Below are 24,432 nucleotides of genomic sequence, written 5' to 3'. Positions count from 1 at the left end.
CTTTCTTCCCCATATTGATGGACAAGGGGGAAAAGGGTTGCCCCCCCCAACTCTTCCATGTAGTGATTAGTTATAACAAGAGATGTGGTTATACGGAGAGGGCTTATACCCCCACCCTCTTCTTTTTTTAAAAAAGGTATAGTTTGAAAGAGAGTTGGGTGGGTAAGGCACACCATGATTCTAGTAAGAGAGAGAGAGAGAGAGAGAGAGAGAGAGAGAGAGAGAGAGAGAGAGAGAGAATAGGTGAGCTAGAGAGAGAGAGAATTTTGGATGTGTTCATCCCCTCTCTCTTTTTCCTAATGCATCAGAGAGAATCTGTGAGAGATGATGGGGTACTTGACTCTTTCCCTCTGTCATGTGTTTTTTGTGACATGGAGATTGGGTAGGGCCCTTATCCCCCTTTTTAGGAAAGATGGAGAGATTAAAATGGGGTAGATTCCCTTTTTTTTTTTGTTTTTTTAGGGGGGGAGGGGGGGGTGGCGGGGGGAGACAAAGAGACAAGGGCATGCTCCCTAGTCCCCTTCTTTCCTCCTTCCCCTTTTACTATCATTGTTGTTGTTATGGAGGGGGATGGCCACCTTTTTTTTTTTTTTTTTGATAACAGGATGGAAACAAATGCATATAAGTTATTTTTCATGTACTTTGGGTAACACCTACTCTCTCATAAATTGAGTGAAATTATAATTTAACTCACGTTATTATAACCAAAATACCCATTCCCATTGAGATTTGATATAAATAACCAATAACTAATTATGGTTTTCTTTTCTAACATCACCACCGTTTGATCTCTCATAATTTACTGCAGAACTATTTTGGGAAATTCAATTTAATAGTATATCCATGTGAACCTTGTGTCTAAGTTTTGGGATGGTGCACAATAGTAATCATCGAACAGGTGGCACAACAATATTGCCAATAGTACACCTAGCTCAATTTTTGGATCTGCGCTGATGTTTCCATATTTGGATTAAGAGACCCTGATGGCCTGGAAGGGAAACAATTAGATTTTGTCAACCCTTCTGCATTTTGAGGATCATACTTTGTGCCTACTTCTAACAAATATATTATTTAATGGGTGACTGCATTTGGTAATATGGTATAGGCACATCTCAAGACTTTGTTAGTTTCTATAGATTGTTCTCTTCAAGTTTATGCTTGTACTTGTAGTTTAACTTGTTTTCCTATTCTGAATGTTATATATCTTCAGATATTGTTAATTAGCCCTGGGCCATTGAATATCATAGATGCTAGCATGTTTGACTTCGCTCTTAAAAAATTTGGGTTTCACAGCTCCCGTGCAGGATCATTTTTAGGTGATTTTATCCACTTAGGTTATTTGCACAGTCAATTTATTGTCAAATATTTAGCCAATTGTAGTGAATGTTAAGCAAATCACAACTATGTATATATTGTGCCTGAACATTGCTTATAGAATAGCATTTCTTTGTTTTACAGATATGAGTCTTCCCCAATGGAAGTTGCGTCCTCTTGTGACGTTACATTTGCAATGCTTGCTGATCCTGAAAGTGCAGTATGTTTTATTTGATCTTATTAGTTTATGTTATATCCGTATCTTGTTCATTCGAATTGGTAGTTTACAAGACTGCATGCTCGCTCTAGGTGGATGTTGCTTGTGGAACTCAAGGTGTTATTCATGGAATTGGTCCAGGAAAAGGGTACTGCACTTAGTAGTTTCTTCTTTTAGTGGAATTTTTAACTTAATGGAAATGAGGATGTAAATGCTTTGTAATATGTAAAAGAGTTTGCATGTTGAGATTTTGATTTCATTGTTATTACCTCTATACTTTGTGTGTGATTGTATGCATATATACAGACATATACACATTCCTATATGCATATATGTGTGCATTGACCTAATATTAAGACATTCTATTGCTTGATATTATATTCCCTGTCGTCATCTTGAATTGCAGACACTTATCATGTTCTGAGAGCCATAAATGGAACCTTGATTGTCATTATTGTCATGATTAATGAGTCTTTTATTGGTGAATTATTTGGGATTGGAACCTAGACATAGTTGTGCAGCTTGGTTTCCCTTCATTTTTGTGGATGTGTATTTTGGCCTCTGAGGGTATGAGCTAAGTGAACATATGCTCACTTGATTTCTTTGGGGAATAACAAAGTGATGTTTTGGCAAAGTTACATATCGGATTGTGTGGCAAATTTTCTCTGAAGTCAACCCGAAGGACTCTCTATGCCTCATATGTAAAGTTTTTCTTTTTTTTCGTATTAATTCTGCTCTTGAAATTTTGGACCAATTGTTGCAAATAATTTGTATTTTCTGAATTTATGGGAATATTTGGTCACACAATAAATGGCTTATCAGATTCTTGAATGATTCCTTTTGTATCGATTGCTATACATTCTTGGAAATTTTCGTGACAGCGCCGCACATGTGAAACTGCATAGTTCCAAATGGATTCAAACTTTTGCTTCATTATTGTTTACTGTAGTGTGCCAAATTTATTTCCAGCTTTCTTGTCTCAATTCTTAAGTTTTGAGTTCATGGGGCAGTTTGACGATCCCTACACGTATTGTCATTGGAAAAACTTCCAATTGTCATTATTGTTGTTGTTTTTGCCGTTGTTGATTATGGTGGTGTTGGTGCTGCCGCTGCACAAATGGTCTGATTGCTGAAGGGACCAAGCATGACGATGTCGTAAAAGCTCCTATTTGGTTGTCAAATATTAAGAAAAGTCAAATTGGCTACTATGTAATGATTACGGCATAAAAAGATTGATTATGAATGGATTCTTGTGCAATTCTGTCTGAGTGAGATCTCATGTCTTTGTCACAAGGAGAATGATTCTATGAAACAAATGTTTTGTTCCTAATCATATGATTGTATTATGCTGCATCTTCCTTCTGTCAGATTGGTTAGTGTCGAGTAGGAATAGGAGTGAGGTATCATGACAAGAGTTTGTATCTACCTCAGGTCCAAGAACAAAAGTTTACTATTTCTATATCCTCTCGAGTCAGGAGTTATCTCTAAGAACTCCTATTATTTATTGCATGACACTCTTTGTGTTCTTGGATGAAACTTGAATTGCTACCTTGCATCTCACAAGCCCTTTTAGGGACTGGCCAGGGTTATTGCATGATACTCCTGCCATTGACGAGACACAAATGTACTCTCAATGTTGTTGATTTTATGCATGGGCATCTTCTTGTAATCTACTTATTGCCAGGGTCATCCCTATGCTTGTTCATCAATTTTTCTCAGCTCGTCTGAAACCTACTAATTCTCTGACTCATTTTTGTCTTTCACTAGACCAAATACTAGTTATAGGAACCACGACTGCTAATGATGGTCCGAATGTCAAGAATATTCTGCATCTTCTCACCAACCTCTTGTGCATCTGCACCTTCCACTAAGCATCCTCAGCATCCACAGGCTCTCCATGATACTCAGATCAGAGATATTAAAATAGGAGAGATCCTGTACCCTTCCACAAGCTCAATTTTGTATACATTATTGCCATTCTTCTGAAGCACACAGCGTGGGCCAATGTTCTCGTGTTTGAGCTTACCACCAAGATTGTACTATTGCCTAAGATACACCATCCCAAAAAAACCTTCATTAAACTCTTTCTGACATCAGTGTTGATCGGAATCTGCCTTGTACTTGTCCTAGCTTTCTTGAAGTTTTTCTCGTACCTGCCAATGAACCTCTTGAGATATTCGACCAAGGCTTTAGCATCATCTCTTGCTCGCTCTTTCTCAGGCAAGGGCCCCAAATTTAGAACCTTATTTGGCGATTGCCCATACACGATATCAAATATTGACCTTTATGTGGATCGACTGATTGTGCTATAATAGGAAATTTTAGCTTGTGGCAGAATCTGATCCCACTGTGAAGGCTTGTCTCCTTGCAAGTCTCCTCAATAGGTTTTCTAGGCTTCTATTAACAACCTCGATCTTACCATCAGTCTATGGAAGATAACTGCTATTATACTGAAGGTGAGTGGCGAACGTCTTCTATAGGGTACGTCTAAAGTGACTCACGAACCTCACATCTTGATCACAATTTATGGTCTTAGGAAACCTCGAAGTTGAACCACCTCCCTGAAGAGCAAATCATCAACATGCAAGGCATCAAGGTTGTTCTTGCTAGGGATAAAGTGCAGCATCTTAGAGAAGCATCCCACCACCACAAATACAGAATCCCAACCTCTAGATTTGCAAGGATGCAAAGTCATATTGATGTCTGTCCATGGGGTGGTAAGAATTTGCAAAGTGGAATACAAACTAGTGTTTTGAGACTGGCCTTTTGGTTAGCTCAAATACCCGGCATCACTCTACATATTAGCTGACATACCTATCCAGTCTTGGCCAATAACATTTCTTCTCCACTAGTGCAATGGTTTTATCTCGCCCGAGGTACCCACTAAGACTTCTAGCGTGCAACTGACCAATAATCTGAATACGAAGAGATCCCTCCCTCTGGAATACACAGTCAGCTTCTCTAAAGAGAAACCCGTCCTGCAAAATATAGAAGAATAAATGTTTCCTTGCATACACTGCTCGAGAATTATGTAGAAAGCAAGGGTTAGAAGCATATTCTGGGGTAGGACTTCAAACCCAACTATAGTTTCAAAAGTGCTAGGCGGGTCCTAGGCCGCCTAGGGGATCCAGGCCGCCCAGCGCCCAAGCGGGCGCCGAGAACCTGAGTGGCCCAGTTGAATCCAAATAAGGATTCTGGCGTTCTGCTGTTATGTCAGTATCAGTTATATGCAGTACATAATTCAAATTATGCTACATATTATTTAGCATTTAGCACACACTCCATAAGCATAACTATAATCCATAAGTCGGTTCATACTCTATATCCAATTAAAACTTAAAATTTTCCAACCAACCAAATTATCAAACCAAGTTATCAAATAGTATCACACCAATACTGCAATACACCACCATGAGGAAGAAAACAATCTAGTTTGAGTAACTTTGAGTAACCCTTTGATCCTAAAAAACTCACCACAATCTAGTTTTTTGGGGGCTTTCTCTCTCTAAATTTGGCTCCAACAAGTTTTAGGTTTCAATTGAACCTAAAACCCTAATTTTTGGCCCTTAAAAATAAATAAATAAAAAAAAGACAAAAATTGCCCCCACCGAATTGTTTTTCCGCCCCTGGGCGGTCGCCCAGGGCTGGGTGCTGGGCGCTCGCCTAGGCACTGGGCGGTCCACTTTTTTAATCACTGAACCCAATCACAGACGTGGCAAGGGTCCGAAGGAAGTTAGACCTCTTGTTCAATGCATTACCACTTTATTTTGGTTGTCCGACTTATGCTGAATCACAGTGGAAAACTCCTGCAAATCAGGCAACTTTGAACAGTGCCTATTCAAAGCATTCAAAAATTTAAATGCCTCGTACTTAGAAAGTAAGATATATCCCCACTAGATGAGATAATGCCTCCAATGTTGAAGTGCCTACACAATGAAATAAAGCTCCATATCATGTGTAAGTACCTAGCCTTAGACCCCATTCAACTATTCACTACAGAAGGCTACGAGCTTGCATTTTTAGCTAAGGACAGTTGCAATACACATATGTGAAGCATCACACTCTACCTGAAACTCTTCTAAAAATTTGGGAGTGCCAAGATGGGAGTAATAATCATCGTCTCTTTGACAAGCTTGCTTTTGTCCACTGAAATGCCTGCTGAATTTCTAATAAACCTCCTATAAAAAGCGGCCTAATCATGGAAACTCCAAAAACCTCTCCCATGGTTTATGGAGTAGGCTAATTCAATATTGCTTGCACCTTAGCTTGATCAACTTTAACCCCTTTAGCGAAACAACAAACCCTAGAAATACCAAACTACTGTTATAAAGAGCACTTCTTGAGGCTTACAACTTTTGCCTTCCAATACCTGCCTTTGATGGAAGTGCTCATTATCACCGGAACTGTAAATAAGAATATCATTATAATATACTGCTATGAAATTTAAGAATAAAAGGGCGAAGCACATGGTTAATGTCTTCATGATCCTCATAAAGTACTTGGGCAGTCGGACAAACCTAACGGCATCACCAACCACTCATACAAACCCTCCCGAGTCTTAAATATTGTTTATCACTCTTCTCCAGGGAAAACACAAATAAGATATTCACTTTTCAAACCAATTATGGAAAAAACCTCTGACCCCAACGACTTGAAAAACAATCATCCACATAGGAAACAAGAAATTGGTACTGGACTGTGATCTTATTGATGGCCATATTATACACTTACATGTGCGAAGGACCATCTTTCTTTGGAGCTAACAAGGCAGGGACAGCACATAGACGTCAGCTCTCTTGAATCAACCCCTGGTTTACCTTTCTGGTTATCTACCTATGCAATTCTTCGTGCTCTTTTGGACCCATACCATGGTGTCATACCGTGGTGTGATAGGTTAAGAAGAGCAGGACTAGGGATAAAATCAATTCAATGCTATCTCTTTCATTTGGAGCACGCCAGCAGACAAATTCTCAGGCGTAACCTTAATAAACTCCTTAAGTTAGGGTGTAATGGGGGTACGAATAGAGTTAAGGCAAGAATCATCCTATGCTCACAAAGCAGATATAACTCCTTGCTCTCTCCTCTCCTCAAGAAATCGACTTAAAGTGAGTAGAAACTCTCATTCCCCCCTTCCTAGGCTCAAGCTGTCTTGTGTTTAGATCGCACTACATCAACTCTTCATATGTTTTCCCTATGGTGAAACTAACCAAACAACAAGAATTAATAGGGTTTTAATTACATATTTGGAACTATGGAAAGGGGTTCCCCTTGACATAAAACTCCTAGAAGCCATAAAATAACCTTTAAGGAACCATTAATAATCATAGAAAAACAGGGATTCGATTTGCAAACCCTAACCCACTTTTTTTTTTGGAAGAAAACCCCTACCTCACTCACTCCTATGAGATTGACACCCCATCCTTCTTCTAGCACTGCACATCTAGATATGATTATGAATTTCTTTGGAAATTTTTTGTTATGATGGTATAGGATTTTTTCTTGTATTTGGAAAATACATTGTTAAGCTTCAATTTTTTTATTGGGAGATGTAACTTACATGCCTATTGATCCTTGGCACTACCTATTGAAACAGCTTTCTACTGTGCTCTTTAATGTCAATGAAAGCCACATTTAGTTGTCATAAAGCATCATTTATTTTCCATTTTAAATGAAACTTTGCAGGTATGTGGATATATCAACAGTTGATGGCGCCACTTCTAAATTGATTGGTGGAAACATCAAAAGTACAGGGGCATTGTTTTTGGAGGTAAGGCTTGTTCATTTTCTCCTAAAAGTTTCAATATATTGTGTGTTTCCATAGTGCTTTTTCTCCCCTACAGTTCATGCTTTTTGTTATTGATGTTTCCATTAATGTGCTTTGTTGTGAATTGTAAATCATGACATTGTTTAAAAGGCTATGCGTGCATAGTGCTTTTTCTCCCCTATAGTTCATGCTTTTTGTTATTGATGTTTCCATTAATGTGCGTTGTTGTGAATTGTAAATCATGACATTGTTTAAAAGGTTATGCTTGCTAGGCTCCAGTTTCAGGCTCCAAAAAGCCTGCAGAAGATGGCCAGCTCATTTTTCTAACAGCAGGTACTGATTATGTTATATTTTTCTTGCTGTATCATACCATTCTTGAATTTTTTATTTTTTTTTTCTCTTCTTTAAATAGGAGCAGTCATTTTAGTTTTAAGATGTTGAAAATGGTGATGGTATAGTAGTTGTACTTATCTATGCATTAATTGTTATCTTAAATAAGAGCACATCTTTAGGGACACAACATGGAGTTACTTCACTGCAGTTACTGATTATGTTGAATTTTTCTCTATAGACGTTGATTGTTTTTCTTTGACTGAAATTAGTCCTTTTCATTTTGAAATGTTAAAAAAAATATTAAGGTCATGTTTTACTTAGGTGGGTAAATGAGGTTTAAACACAGCCTCATATGGTTGTTCCAATAACCACATTCCAATCAACATTCCAATCAAGTTAATGGTAAGCCCATGTGAGTTAGTCCTTATTTTTATAATTTTACTTAACTCCACCTTATGTTATTAGCTTATGGAAACCTACCTGTGGTTTTGTTGGGAGTGTTTTAAAAAAAATTACTGCCATTAGCCTAGTAAGAGTTGGTAAGGAAGGCTTATTTGCACTCTATGCGCCACATGACTAAAATAGAACAGTGAAAATGAAATGGATTTTATCATGTGAACACTTAATAAGAAAAATATGACATGTATTCTATGACTTATATCTTTTATGACAACTGTATCTCCTGCATTTTCAATCTTACACCTGGTAAAGGGGAGGTAGCCACATGTCTTGTGAAGTTAATTGCGTAGGAATGGATTATTATACATCGATTGCCAACCTTTTTGTGACAGGCTTATAGTTACTACTGACCCCAGATCTTAGATTGGTACTCTTGGACACAACCAAGGAACGATTGTGCCCTAATATTTGTAGTAACTCATGATTCATCTGAGTTCAACTTCAGCATAGAAATCTACATTGTTTGAAAGACCTCTTATCATAAGTTCGGAAGCAAAATTTTGTGTATGGTTTTTTTTCAAATCATGCAATCTTTCCTATATGTTATCTATCAGCATGGTTGAGAGGGAGCTCCAAGCCCCTACATGTTCTGTTTGGAAATTGAAGCAAGAGAAACTCAGCGTGGAAGAATCAAATGAATGAAGAGCCTTGTTGGAAGAAACTATACAAGAGATGACCTACATAGTTCAGGAAGTTGAATATTTAGTGCCCATTTTGGCTTAGATATCTAAAAAATAAAGCGACATTTGTTCAATATTTGATTTTTTTCTTTTTTTCTGAAAGATTACTGTTAGAATATCAAGTAACACTGAGGTGCAGTCAAGCATTGTTAAATATATGAGGCGAGAGAGGAGAACAGGTCAAAGGAGGAGTTGAGGTTGAACAAAGTATGTATATGATATACAGATTGTACCTGTAGCTTGGACCCATATTTCACAAGTTCTTTTTCCATCCTTCAATTGATATAAAGTTAATTCATACTTTTATGTTTGTTTCCCATGGAAGGTTCTTATCTTTTATTTTAATGGAATTTTCATTTATGTTTTGTTAAGATTTATAAATAAGTGATCCCTCTCAATAATCTGAGATTTTTGATCTACACATTGTGTCAAAGCAAAGAGATGTAAGGCTTCATGGGTTTTGCTTGATTCTTCATATTGCATTGAGCATGCAGTAAGGTTTTCTTCACGCCTCTCTGCTTTCTGTTGCATCAGTCTTTATTTCTCATTTTTCTCCTAATTTTCTTCCCATCTTATGGTTATTAATGTTGTCATCCACATGCCTGGTGGCATCACTACGCATGCCAAACTATTAGGTATCGTTGTTACTATTTTTATTTTATTTTTTGGATTTTGTCTTCTTACCTTTCCAAGAGGGATATCTACTTTATGGTTTTGTGCCTTGATTCTTCATGCATCATTGAGCATGCAATAGGTTTTCTTCACTCATCTCACTGTCCCCCAGTTTAGTATTTTTTCTTTTGAATTTGTTTTTCTGATATTTTGGTTATTAAGGGATGATGTTGTCATCGGCAAGTATAGTGACATTACACATGTTAGACTGGTAGGTTTGATATTTTCTGTAGGATTTTGTCTTCTTTCCTTCCAAGGGGAAAATCTACTCTTTGCTCCACATTTTTCCTTGGACTTTCCAAACACAAAGTCATTTTTTAAATAGAGTATCTTTTTTTCGTGTGAAGAAGTCCATTTTGTTGTGCATTGTGAGGACAAGCTTGTTGATGTAGCATATGATGTGACCAACAATAACATGGGACCTGAATACCTGCTTCGTACTTGAGTGATGGAATTAAAAGATTATTCTTCTCTTGATTGAGTCCTGATTTTCCTGACCCCATCTAGATTTATACCTTTTCATGAGGGATTAAAGGGGTTGCATACTTGTATCTTGATTACATAAAATAATAACATGTTGAATAAGAATAGTTATTATATGATGGAATTCAACTACACGACAAAATAGAACCTTCCAAACCTAGTGGCTGGTAAAAAAATGTGTGACACAATACCCTTATCAACAAGATGCTTTTTAATGACTACGAGATGTACAATCCAGCAATGGCTGCTGAGGATACTAAACGTTAATTGATTGTAGTGGAGGATTGTGATGGATACCTCTTAGGGTAATCCTGTAGAAATACTATACTTGCTCGTTGACCTCTTAAAGTCATTATCTGGATTTCATATCCTAAAGGAAAAAAAAAGTGAAATATGCAAAGGAATTCTAGTTAACAAGTTGTGGATTCAAAATCTTGTTCCTTAAGTGTGAACAAGATACCATTTGTATGAAGGCCATATGTAATGCTTAATTGAATGATGATGCAGCCCAGAATACTGCTCCTGTGTATATTAGGAGAGACAATCTTAAAGTTTACGAGAGGAACTGGAGGAGCCAAAATGGTTATTGAATCTGTCCTTTTATGCCTTTTATTTATTTCATGAGTCATTTTATTCATTTAGGGGCATAAGTAGTAATTTCTAGAGTCTTTTGTGTCTTTCTATTCAATTAAAGTCTTTTATAATGAATGGCTATGATTAAATTAGATGGATGGCCAAGATTAAGCCTTGTTTAGGGCTTTCTTATATAAGGGATGTACTCAAGCATAATGAGGCATCCTGTTATGGACTTTATTCAAAACCCTAGAGCCCCTATTGCTCCTTTTGTCTCTAGCTTTTGTATTTTGCTCTAATTTTGGCCTATCTTCTTTGTTGTTAAACCCTAGCTTCAAGCTATTGGGTCTGCGTGAGGCTGGTATAAGATCCTAATGATTTGCATGGACGAAAATAGTTTTTACCAACATACTGTAGCACTGTACGGACAGTACTATACAATTGATTTTTGTCCCCTAGATCAACATCCATGCCTCCACACAGAGGAAGAGTTGGAAAATTAGCAACCATAGAAGCCTTTTATGCTAGTTCGTGGGAAAGGATTGCATATCTGAGGAGATTGGTTGAAACCCTGACTCTGTGTTAGACGCAAATGAAAACCTTGATCTCAGAAGGATAAGATCTAGGCAGATGAAGAATCCATAAATCCCTTCCATCATCAAGCTCCAAGGAGAGAGGTAGTTAATCGTACAGATAGGGTTAGTAGGAGGTGGGAAGCCGGTCTCAAGGTTGAGATCCACGAGTTTAATGGGGGCCTGACAGCTTAAGAATTCATTGACTAGCTGAATACAGTGGAGTGGATATTGGAGTTTAAGGAGGTTCTTGAGAAAAAGAAAGTACCTTAAGTCGTCATAAACCTTAAGGGAAGAGCTTTGCCCTGGTTGGAACAAGTGAAGGTGACACGTACACAAAGAGGACAGCTCAAAATCACAGATTGGGAGAAGATGATGCGTAAGATGAGAGAGGCTTTTCTTCATTATGAAATGTGGGATGCCATAGGTAGCTTACTCTTCATGTAAATTCTTTTTTTAAATACAAGTTAACATTCTCCAAATAAAGATGAGAAGGCTTTTCTACCCTTCAAATACTTGCAAACTATGTATTTGCATTTAAATAATCTTCAGCAAGGAAGTAGGTTTGTGGATGACTATACGGAGGAGTTTTATCAGCTGCTTTTGTGTAACGAGCATTTTGAGGATGATGACCAGCTTGTGGTGCGATATATTGGAGGTCTTAGGCAGTCTCTGCAAGATGTGATGAATATCCATAGCGCGCCTTGGTGGTGGAGAAACAACAAAACTGAGGTCAGTTCAGATCTAAAAATATGCCAGCAGTAGTCTCCAAATCTTGGCTGAGTATTGGACAAGCGCAGGAGCAGGTTGGGGAAAGTCTGGCAGCAACAATCCGGAGTCCCAAGAGGTGTCAGAGCCCCCCAGACGGTGCGTGCTATTGGTCAGGGCCAGAACTTGAGAAATCAGGTTGGTGGTGTGGCAATAAAGTGTTTCAAGTGCAAAGAGCCCGGCCACAGGTCGAATGACTGTAGGAAGAATTCTAGCTGAGGGACAAAATAGCTATTAATCAAAGAGGATGATTTAGTTGATATAGATGTGTTTGTGGATCCTGTTTCCGATGATTATGGTGATGAAGAGGTTGTTACTCATGGAGACGTTGGTGAAGCATTAGTGGCCAGAAGGAGCTTCTTGGTGCCAAAAGCAGACACACAAGAAGATTGGCTGTGAACCACTATATTTCGCTCCTCATGAATAATTGAACGAAGGATTTGTACCATGGTGAATGGTAGTGGCAGTTGCGAAAATATTGTGTTAGAGGAAGCCATTACAAAGCTGCATTTGAGTGTGAAAGAGCCTCCACATCCCTAGAATTGTCCTGGTTCAAAAAGGGCAATGAGTTAACACTCTCTAAATGTTGCCTAGTTTCTTTTTCCATTAGCTAGATCTATACTGATAATGTGTGGTGTGATGCTGTGACAATGTATGTGTGTCATATCTTGGTGGGGAGGCCTTGGCAACATGATATACATGCCATACATGATGGGATGCTTATACGTTTTGGAAGGATAACCTGAAAATTTTCTAAGGAGATGTGATGCAACTGAAAATCGCTGGCAACCAACAACTGGCAAATATAGCCGCGTTTTAGAGAGAGAAACAAACAATTAAGAAGAGATTGCAAGAAGAAGGGGCACAAATACAAGGATCCGGACCTCCTCATGCACCATCAAGAGTAAACAAGAGACGCAGCTCTCTTTCTCTCTTTATGTTAAATAGTTTCTTTTCCTTCACCAAAATCAAAATCCAAAAGCCAATTAGAATAGGCATTGTTTTTATATTACTGCTCCTTCCCTTTCTAAGCACTCTTTCTCCTAAAGAAATGAAGGTTTTTCTCCTCTAAACGATAAGTTTCTCGCATCCATGTCCATCTCAAAAGATGGACATGGAAACCTTCCTAGTAAATGAATTCATTCCAAAAAAAAGACTTATCCTTCCCTCCTAAAAAAAGGAGTCTTTCAAATTTAACAAGACGAACCTCTTTTAAAAAAAATGACTCTTATTATCTTAAGTAAACAAGCAAATTATGTATGGACCATATTGGGGGAGGTCTATTACCATTTGATGTCAAATATGTCTAATATTACGAGCACCACCCCCTTTTTTCCCTAAGTTGCCCCTCTATCCGGCAATGAAAAAACCGGAAAGGGGTATTATTCTTTCTGCGAAAAAAATTGGGTACATCCACCTCGCTTCCTCAGGAACTCTGCTTCTATGGCAGAGCCAAGCCTGAGCACCCCTGTACTCATCCATGGTGCCTCACCCTGCAAATATTGGGCACGCAGAGTAGCTTTTGAACTCATTAGTGAGTCTCTCTCTCTCTAATTATCCCATCTCTGTTCGCTTTCTTGTAATTTAGCAATCTCATGCCATTCTCTGCGATGTTGATTTTTTGATTGAAGGATTTTGTTTCTTTTCACTTTTTTAAGAACTATTCCCTGCTGAACAATAGGAAGAGGCTCAACAAAAATGACCAAGCCATTGCGGAATCAAAGGAAGAAATTTAACAGAGATGCAAATAAAGGAGTAGTAGAAATTACAATTGCTTTGTCAGGCACTTACATCGTCTTCACCATCACAGTCGTATGCTCCAACATTGTACAAAAACCTCTTATTTGCATTCGAGAGCACTGCAAAATCCATCGGTTCTGTTTTTTGACAGAGAGAGAGAGAGAGAGACCCACAATTTTGTGCCAGGACTTATAGAAAGAGAGGGACATGGAGGACTTTTATAACCTCTCTCTTATATGCTTGATCGATGGCTTAATGTTGAGGAACGGAGTATTTAGTTGAGAGGTCATGTGAGCAATATCATCTGCGTACCATGTACTTACATCTTGTGTTCTTTTCTCTATCTAGAATTTGAGCTCTCTTTCAACTATGGTTTTGAGGTGAAGCAGAGTTGCTGAGGAAGCGAGGCGGATGTGCCCAAATTTTTTTCACGGGAAGATTAGCCCACTGTCCAGTGTTCTCATTGCCGGACAGGAGGGAAGCTTAAGAAAAAAAAAATAACGTGGAGGTGGTGCTCATAATATTGGACATATTGGACACCAAATGGTAATAGACATCTCCCAATATAGTCTGTATATAATTTGCTCTAAATAAAATTACTAAAAGGACTTTATCAAACTAACCCCAAAACCCAGACTAATCCTATTTCTAACAGTTAACCCTAATAAAAAAAATAAAAGTACACCCATAAAGAAATACTTAAGCCCCCCAAAATTGAGAAGAATAAAAATGCTGAATCCATCCATCTCTTGATCTACATCAGATTGGAGCTAAACAGTAAACACTGGGAGGGTACCCATTTCTTTCTTGGCCAGATTTATAGAGGAAATGTGTAATCTAGGGTTGTGTTTGCACTTGTGGGGAAGGAGGAGCCGGTGAGTAATATGGTCCCTGAGGTGGTTCGCCAATTTTGAGACGAATTTGTGATGTTTTCCCAAGGAGCTAACACCCATGTTGCTCCCCCATGCGTGATATGGAGCACCACATTGATTTGGTGTTAGGTGTTAGCTTGCCTAGCAATCCACACTATCTAATGAGCCTACAAGAACATGCAAAGCTTTGTAGACAGGTAGAAGAGTTATTGACCGGCCTATATTAGGGAGAGCATGAGTCCTTGTGTTGTCCTAGCACCTCCAGAAAGGATGGCAGCTGGAGGATGTGTGTAGACAGCGTGGCTATAAACAAAATTACAATGAAATACAGGTTTCCCATGCCCCGGCTTGATAGTGTGTTGGACCAACTTGCAGGTGGTATGGTGTTCTTGAAGATAGACTTAAAAAGCACCTATCATCAAATTCGAATCAGACCTGGAGATGATTAGAAGACAGCGTTCAAGACTCGAGAAGGGCTGTACTAGTGGATGGTCATGTCTTTTAGGCTACCTAATGTCCTGAGCACATTCATGCTAGTCATGAATCATGTACTCCCATTGTTTATTGGTAGATGTGTTGTAGTGTATTATCATGATATTTTAATTTACAGCACTTCTACTAACTTGCCGTTGTAGTAGCATTTGCCCAAGGTTTTACTTACTTTGCGACGAGAAAAATTATATGCCAACATGAAGAAGTTCACATTGATCGTTGACCGAGTGGTTTTCTTTGTTTATGAATTTTTCGGAGAAGGTGTTAGAGCCGATGAACCCAAGGTCCGAGCAATTGTTGATTGGCCAGTGCCGAAGTCAATCCATGATGTGTGTAGTTTTCACGGTTTAGCATCATTCTATCGGTTAGCATCATTCTATCGGTGCTTCATACACCATTTCAGCACTATTTTTGGCACCTCTCACTACTTGTATAAAGAACAAAGCCTTCTAATCGACACCACAAGCAAACAAAAGCTTCATTAAGATCACATTCAGGCAATCGGCAGAACCAATCTTAGTGCTTCCATCGACAAAGTCCTCGAAGTAAATTGTGATGCTTCTATGGTCGGTATCGGTGCAGTGTTAAGTCAGGATTGCAGGCTCGTAGCTTATTTTTGCGAGAAATTGAATGGCGCCTAGCTGAGGTGTTCTACTTATGATTACGAGTTATATGCTATTGTGCAAACTTTACGCCGTTTGAGACACTACTTGATCCAGCGGGATTTCATTCTTTCTTCTAATCATGAGGTGTTAAAGCACATTAATGGCCAGCATAAGTTGAATCATCAACATGCCAAGTGGGTGGCATACCTATAGGAGTTTACTTCTACCCTAAAGCATAAATCTGGCAAACAAAATAAGGTGATGGATGCACTAAGTAGGAGAGCCTCTATGCTTACCTCTATGTAGGCTAGGTGTTGGAATTTGACACTCTCTGAGACCTTTTAGCAGCAAACACACTTTCAAAAAATTCTTCAAGAGGTTGATTTGGGCTAGCGTGATGATTATGTTGTGTACAATGGGTTTCTTTTCAAAGGGAATCATCTGTGTGTACCTAATTATTCTTTGAGGCAGCAAATTGTCCAAGAGCACATGGCAAGGGACACTTTGGTAGAGATAAGACTTTGGCTTTGGTTAGTGCTGATTATCATTGCCAAAGGTAAAGCAGGACTTGAGTAGATATGTGGATAAATGCCATATTTTTCAATTCTCCAAGGGGATTGCCACTAATGACGGCCTATACATGCCATTACCATTTCTGAGCTGCCCTAGATAGATGTGAGCATGGATTTTATCCTTGATTTGCCACATGAATAGCGAGGTATGAACTCAGTCTTTGTTGTGGGTGATCGATTTTCTAAGATGGCTCATTTTCTAGCTTGTAGAAAGGCCACTGATGCCTTGCATATTGCACATTTATTCCTTAAGGACATTGTTAGATCGCATGGTGTACCTAAATCTATTACTTCTGAATGTGATTGGAATCTTACTAGTTATTTTTGGCGGAGCTTGTGGAAGAAGCTTGGCAGTTCACTGAATTTCAGCACTGCATATAATCCACTAACAGATGGTTAGAGTGAAGCAGTGAATTAGAGCTTGGGTAATTTGAATTCGTAGTCTAGGGGGCGAAAATCTTAAGCAGTGGGATTAAACCTTATCTCATGCTGAGTTTGCTTTTAATAGGTCCTAGAATCGGTCCATGGGCCTTATGAGATTGTTTATCGACAGAACCCAAGAAGTGCTCTCGACTTGCTCGAACACATCAAATTTATTCATGACAAGGTTCGACAGCCGCTAAAAAGAGTCAAATGCCAAATATAAGGCAGCCGCTGACAAGCATTGCCGCATATGATATTTGTTATTGGAGATTTTCTTTGGGAAGCCTTGACTAAGGATAGATTTCCAGCAGGGGAATATCATAAGTTGAGCCAGACTAAATTGGACTTTGTGAAGTGGTGCAAAAGATTAATGACCATGCCTACAAATTGAAGCTTCTTAGCTATATTTATGTTTTTAATGTCAAGCATCTCATTCCATATCGTGGTGATACCTCTGTAAAGGAGCCGCCAAATTCAAGAGAGAATGCTTTTGAGGAAGGGGGATTAATGTAGCCCAGCATATTGCTCTCAAGTATCTAGATAAGAGAGAGAAGCTTAAAGTTTACAAGAGGAACTGCAGTAGAGAAAAATAGTATTGAATCTGTCCTTTTGTGTCTTTTAATTATTTTTTAATCATTTTATTCACTTAGGGGTATAAGTAGTAATTTCTAGAGTCTTTTATGCCTTTCTATTTACTTACAATTTTTTATAATGAATGGCCATGATCAGATTAAATGGGTGGCCAGGATGAAGTCTTGTTTAGGGTTTTCTTATTTAAGGGATATACTTGAAAGGTGTGGCTATATGGAACTCAATGTATTAAATTCGAATAAATTTCCTTTAACTTCTATTAAAATACCTGAATTCTACTTACATGGGCCACAATATAGTGTTGTAAATCAAAAATAAAAACCCTAAATACAACCTAGGATCTTTGTTTTTACTGTCAAAGCAAATAAACGCAACCCAAGAATAATATCGATTCTTCCACGATGAATTTAAGTACAATATATGTTCCTGAAAAAAATTCCTAAAAAAATATGCGTTGCTGATAAATCACAGAAAGTATGTAATATGAATGAAAAATAAATAAAAACAGCTGGGCAGACTTACTTGATCATGCCTATAGTTACTCCCATAGGACTTGATACACCCCACACCCAAATCCATGTCTGATGGCGTACTTTTATCCATTCGGTCTAGCTGGAATGTCAGAGATAGGAAGCTTTCATAGGCAATACCTCTTCATCTTAGGTTTAGAGAGCATGGAAACCATACTAGGATTTGTAAGAACCCTTAGGAACAATTCAAGACTAGACTTGGAGGCATAGAATCTTCCTATGGCTGGGCATACCCATTTTTCTTTTCCAAACAGCAAAACCCTATTAGGGTTTCAACGTGTCACCCTTGTCTTATCAAATTTTGGGTGGCTTGACCCGTTTTGGAAGGGAGGAGAGAGTGAAACAGATTTTAATGATGAGAGAGAGAGAGAGATTTGGTGCATGGTGGAGAGAGAAAAGTGTGTAGAGGGAGGGGCCCAAAGGTGTTGAAATAGAAAGAATCCTATTTGGATTAGAATTCCTTCTCTAGGTATGCCCTATCTTAATTAGTCAGCTTGGCCAATGGGAACTTACGAAATCTATAGGGTAAGAGAGATTAAATCTGAGCCATCTATCCCACAAATTAGCCATCATACTTTTGGGTGGAAATTAGGAACATTATCCATTTATTACTTGACTCAAGCCCAATGTCAAAATTAATTAGAATTATAACGACTCTATAACTTCCTAATACCTTTCCAAGACTTGTTGGAAGTCAAAACTTTATTTGGTCAAAACAAGCTCCCACAAGAATGGGCGACAAAACCTTTTTAATTTAAAAGACTGTCTAACTTGAAATGCTTTTAATTAAAACAAATTTAAACAAATAAAGGAGTGGGGCCTGCCATCCCTATGGGCCTCATGTGGGCCCCATATGCTCATGTCCCACCCATGTGAGGGTGGCACACATGTGCGGCTGGATCCAAGGGCCCCACACGCCCTTCCTTATTCTGGAAATTTCAAAATGCCATTTATAAGGATTTTAAAACATAAATAAATTTTAGAAAATTCTGAAAATTTTCTAAAGTCCCTTGAAACATTTCTTATACCAAATAATAAAATTTCTAAAAGTGGACTGGTACTAAGGGAGCCCTCTATATACACATGTACACGTGTCCCTCTATAAGACTGTTTTCTGGTAATGCGGATGTCATGTGTACATGCCGTGCGGAAATTTTTTGAGGCATTGGTCCCCTTGCTCTCGCAGGTCTACAACCACATGCAGGAGACCACACAGTTCTCTTGGCCTACAAAAATCTTCCTTGGGCATTTGTCTGATCTCAGCAAGGAATGGCTCACTATGAACCCTTCTCAGTAGTGCCACATGCCAGGGGTAAGAGTTTTTGACATAACCAAGGCCATAATCACCCAACCCTTGGTCAGAGTTCACACACAAACTCCCACTGTAGTACATAATCCACTATAAATATCATTGTACAAGCTCTTTAGACCTTTAAAGGCTACAAACTCCAACAATACTCAAGCATAATGAAGCATCTTGTTATGAACTTTATTCAAAACCCTTGAGCAGCTAGTGCTCCTTTTATCTCTAGTTTTTGCATCTTTCTTGAATTTTGGATCGTCTCTATCTTCTTATTTGCTAAACCCTAGCTCCAACCTACTAGGTCTGCACCAACAATCCAATAAAATGATAGACAAATGAACACCCAATGCATCTATGTGAGACATTTCATAAACAAACAAGCTTAAATTGACATTCCCTTTGTAATTCTCACCATTGCCTAATAGAATAATGTGAGATTGCTCTTCCAAATTGGGCTAGAATAAATTAAAGTTGAAAATCATGTTTGTCTGCAATTTCAAATTGTAAATCTGTCATCTCACATTGTAATTTGGGCTCCTTTGCTTACCAAAAAAAAAAAAGAGGGGGATATGTGCTCCGGGTCCATTTCAGCCTGCTCGCTGCATATTACAACTGGAGATTAGGTTTTTTTTCTAACTTTAAGCCAATTTACAAAAGGCAGCATGTTTGAAGGCTGCATTGACTGCATGAAGGCTTTGTAAACAGTGTCCCCCTTGTTTATTTTTAGGTGCACAGTGCACTGCTAGATTGTTGTTGAACCACAATGCAGCAGCAATCTGAACTAGCCCTTAAGAAGTTATAAAGCTATTCTATGCAGTTTCCAGTGGGAAAACATGCCCCAACCCCCCCCCCCTCCCCCAAAAGGGGGCGAAAAAAAATCTCGTCATACTGCCACAGAAGCTTCCTAAGCACTTTTGGGAACTGAAGCTTGAAGTCAAACTTTTCTGTGACAAAGATTGGACTAACAATGCTGTCTTGGAATGAGAAGGCCAATTTGAGCGCACGTAGAAAATTTATAAATTGTTGATTTACCATTTGTGACAGTGGATTTTCCATCCAAATATTTACGTAGGGCCTTTTTTGGCTAGGCACAAGTCGTAGTCTACTTTAGATTTATTCATGTTTATAATAGTTCATATACTTCTATCATGAAGCAATTGCAAGTTGTAGCAAAAGAGGGAATAAACGTTACAAACATTGAAATGTAGTTTCTTTCGAACCTCATTCTGGTTAACTATCAGATCTTAGTTCAAGTACAGAGAGAGAGGCGTACATGGAGAAGTTATATTATTTTCTCTCACACTTCATAATGGAGGGAATATCGAGGGTTATTTATGCGGTCACGGGTTCTTGTGTTAGTGTCAGACATGGGTGGGGCATCGGATGCCTCATGCCATGGAGAATAAGAGTTGGCAAACAGCAAATTAGTTGTGCATTAGTTCGCTGAATCAGTACAGGTTTGCACAACTTAAATGTGTCTACTCAAAACAAAGAAGAAAAGCAAGTTTATATCAATGTGTAGTCAATGAAACATCACCCAATAGAGGAATCCATGTATTGTGAATTCCACAATACCATGTCAAACCTTGTTCCAAGAAATGACAGTGAGTTATTGCATTAAGCTAGAAAAGTGTTGTAGCTATAATTACAGCAAGGTCTGTTGACTAGGATACCACATGACCTATAATCAATAACGTGTAAAACTTCATCAAAATAGCACCAAGCATGACAAATGGAAAGTGCTTTCCACCTACATAGCATTGTTCTATGTAATTTTGAGTGCACAGTATTCATTTACATCAACATAAAAGAAAAAATCATTAGTCTCAATTTTGTCTGCCTGAGTACCTGAAGATATTTTAACAAAAAATTGCTGATGGAGGCTCAAGGAAAACATGATAGCTCCCATGCAGGAGCTGGTATAGACTCACGAGAATTAGAACATGGGCCAGAAATGTCATCTTTATTTAAAACTGGATGCTTTGGGGTGGGTTCTTTTCATGTTTTTTCTTCTTTTATTTCTTTTCCCCTACTTAAATTATTTCTGCCGCAATATTCATGTGCCTGATAAACAACTTTAGAGGGAGACCACTGAGAATGAAAACTTACAACTGTTCTCTTGCAGGTGATAGATCTCTCTACGACAAGGTTGTAAGTTTCTTGGATATCATGGGGAAGGTGAGCCTCTCAAACTCTCTTATTATAACGCAAGCCATGTGGGTTTCTGTATGCTCCATTATGATGCCTTTAGGATACTTAATTCTACAGTCAAGATTTTACCTTGGAGATGTGGGAAATGGCGCTGCTATGAAACTAGTGGTCAACATGATCATGGGAAGGTTTGAACTCTTAATTTGAATTTCAAGTGTCAAAAATTTGGAGCAGTGAAACAACTGCTGTTGAGCATACATTTGCCTCTCAATTGCAGCATGATGGCTACATTTTCTGAAGGATTGATTCTTAGTGAAAAATTGGGGTTGGATCCTAATGTCCTCATTGAGGTTAGACCATTTCGTTTTTTGCATATTGGTATCTCATAGGAATTTTTGAATCATTTTTTGACTATTTATTCTTTTTTTGGTGTTAATTAGTTTCCCATGGTATTCATTCTTTTAACAGGTAGTATCACAAGGGGCTATTAGTGCACCCATGTTCTCAACTAAGGGACCTTCTATGGTCCAAGCATTGTATCCCACAGCTTTTCCATTAAAGCATCAGCAAAAGGTTTACATTCCAAACCAGTGAACTTTGACCTTTCTTCTAATTATAAAAAGGAGGGAAAAAACAATGCTGTGCAGGCCTTTGTTCTACTCTTAAGAACTGACAATGTTTGTAGGACATGAGGCTTGCTCTGGGCATGGCGGAATCAGTCGCACAGCCAACACCAATTGCAGCTGCTGCAAATGAATTGTACAAAGTAGCAAAATCTCGTGGTCTTAGTGATGAGGACTTCTCTGCAGTCATTGAAGCATTGAGAACAAAATTGTGACATCTTGTAGCTTTTTTTTGGGGGGGAGATAAATTGGCTCGGAAGTAGGTAACTTTTCTTCTCCGTAACGGGAGGATATTCAAAAATTCATTGTCAAATCCTTAGAGAAGATGTAAAATCAATTGTTGGTTCAATAGCCAACAATACAATTGAGCTTAGCGTTCAAAAACCTGGACTCTAATCCGGCTTGAGTCAAGTCACTTGGTTGACTCTTGAGTCTGCGCATTCAATGAATCTCCTTCTATCGTACAGCAATTGCCCAAATTTTTACTTCTGAAAATTTTCGAACCATATAGAAATGCTAGCATTTCAGCCTGATTTATAGTAGCTTCATTGATTGGTCCTCCTATATAAGTAAAAATTGTTCCCCCCTTACCTACCAAACCATGATTAACAAGTTAGCTACCATCAAAAATTAGTTTTAAAGTCCCCTAAGGTTGTACAATCCAAATATTTCTTGGTCAACTCTTAACCACACCCAGCGCCATTAGATTTTGAAGTTTAACCATGATATCTACCTCTGAGATATCGCACCCCTCCTTCGATGCAGCCAACTAACACCATAATGAGTGTTTAATTGCGTTGAGAATCCTCTCAAAGGGAAGGCATTCCCCTTTAAAAGTTCTCCTATTTCGTTTCTTCGAAATCTCCTATAAGACTACCTCTAGCTATCTTCCAGATAACATTACCAATCTTTGGTAAGTTCGGAAAAGAAAGGTGAGTAATGACTCCTAGAAATTTTGAGGCAATGACAGACTAACCCCCATAAGCATGAAAAACCAAGACCGGTTTCTTGAGGCAAAAGTACAATGCAAAAATAAATGAACCCTTGATTCAGTATCTCCCTTGCAAATAAGTCAGTATCTCCAATATTAGGTAGAATTTTTCGTCTTTTAATCAAATTATAAATAGTAAGAGCCTTATCTAGAGTAGCTAATCAAATGAAGGATTGAATTTTGTGAGGTATCGGCCACTTCCAAATCTGAGGAAGTTCCAAATTCAATCGATCATGGAAAGGCAGTCTGTAGCTAGACTTTCCAGAGAACACTCAATCACTTTCTATCTCCCAAACAAGATCATTTTTCGAAAATTGAGGAATATAAATATTGTTCAGAATTTCCAACAAAGAGCTAAGTTGTGAGATTAACGCATCACTTCTTCTATTGTAAGAGAAATTTACATTCCAAATAGCATTATTACCTGGCTCTTCAAGTACGTCTGCCACCTTTGCATTGGGGCTAACTATCTTCTCGAAGATCTTTGAAAACAAAAGCTTTACAGGATAATCCCCAAGTCATATGTGATGCCAAAAGGAAACAAGTTCCCCCTTACCAATATTTCATTTTAAATTTCTCTCAATCAATGGTTTATACAAAGCAATAGACCTCCAGCTAAGGGAAACATTATTCCCTCTACCATTGCCGATCCACATACCATGCCAAGCCTATCTAGTCCATGTTTTGCAACAACAATTTTGTATCACAAATGGTTTTTAAAAAGAAAACTCCTCCACCGCCATTTAAACACATGGGATTGACTTGCAAATTTAATTTTTTTGATTCCTAATCCCCCTTTATTTTTAGGACTACATACCTTATCCCATCTCAAAAGATGGAACTTTCTTGCCTCCCCTATTTGATCCCCACATAAAATCCCGCATCTTTTTTCAAATTTTTTGGCAACTAAGGAAGGCATTTGGATGATTGACATTTGATAAATAGGGAAATTTGACAAGCATGATTGAAGAAGAGTAACGCTCCCTCCCGAAGATAGGTACTTATATTTCCACAAATCCAGCTTCAATTGGACAATTTGAAGTACCCTATCCCACACCTAGACAAATAACTCCTATCAGAAATAGGTAGACCCAAGAAAGTAATTGGAATGATTTTATCCTATAGCCCATTCCCTCTACCAACTCCCCGTTAACGAGCTCATCGCAATTGATACCAGCAGAGATGTTTTATTAAGTTAACCTTCAGACCAAGGGCTTCTTCACAACAATTTAGAAATATTGCAATGTTATTCACTTGAGATAACTCAGCCCCACAAAAAATGAGTGTCATTCGCATACTAGAGCTGAGAGACACAAGGTCCTTGCTTACAATCTTGACTCCTGAGAAATTGCCTCTATCTTCCACATTTTTAATTATAAGATTGAAGCATTCAGCATATAAAGTAAACATAAAAGGTGACCGAGGGTCCCCTTGACGTAAACCTCTTGAAGCTCTGAAAAACCCCAATAGGGCTTACACCCTCATAGAGTACAAAATAGTGCGCTAAAGAACGACATCCCAAAATCCACTTATGCCACTTATTCCAAAGCCTATTCTCCTCATAATTTCCATTAGCACACCCCATTCCACTCTGTCGTAAGTCTTTTCCATATCCAATTTGATTACTATCCTTGGAGTCTGTCTCAATAACCTAGAATGGATGCATTCATGTGCTACTAGAGCACTTTCCGTGATCAATCGGTC

At 38.4% G+C, this 24,432-nt stretch overlaps 1 protein-coding gene across 3 annotated transcripts in view; it reads left to right on the top strand.

The window, feature by feature from the left end:
* GLYR2 (glyoxylate reductase 2) overlaps positions 1–22,203 on the top strand; it is a 40,169-nt gene extending 17,966 nt beyond the window's left edge. For 2 of the 3 annotated variants that reach the window (XM_006826669.4, XM_088867518.1), the window contains exons 4-12: positions 1,459–1,534; positions 1,624–1,679; positions 7,214–7,298; positions 7,568–7,628; positions 21,089–21,141; positions 21,232–21,302; positions 21,392–21,464; positions 21,583–21,687; positions 21,800–22,203. In XM_006826669.4, coding sequence (XP_006826732.1) covers positions 1,459–1,534; positions 1,624–1,679; positions 7,214–7,298; positions 7,568–7,628; positions 21,089–21,141; positions 21,232–21,302; positions 21,392–21,464; positions 21,583–21,687; positions 21,800–21,952 — 733 coding nt within the window. In that variant the 3' untranslated portion in view covers positions 21,953–22,203. Of the gene's footprint in view, positions 1–1,458; positions 1,535–1,623; positions 1,680–7,213; positions 7,299–7,553; positions 7,629–21,088; positions 21,142–21,231; positions 21,303–21,391; positions 21,465–21,582; positions 21,688–21,799 lie in introns of all 3 variants that reach the window. The other variant, XR_016056030.1, reaches the window with a different exon arrangement.
* The last annotated feature ends 2,229 nt before the right edge of the window (positions 22,204–24,432 follow it).

This window comes from Amborella trichopoda, chromosome 5 (assembly GCF_054954075.1).
Source record: "Amborella trichopoda isolate Santa Cruz 75 chromosome 5, AtrichopodaSantaCruz75HAP2 v2.0, whole genome shotgun sequence".
NCBI lineage: Eukaryota > Viridiplantae > Streptophyta > Magnoliopsida > Amborellales > Amborellaceae > Amborella > Amborella trichopoda.
This window is presented reverse-complemented; position numbering and strand designations above follow the sequence as displayed.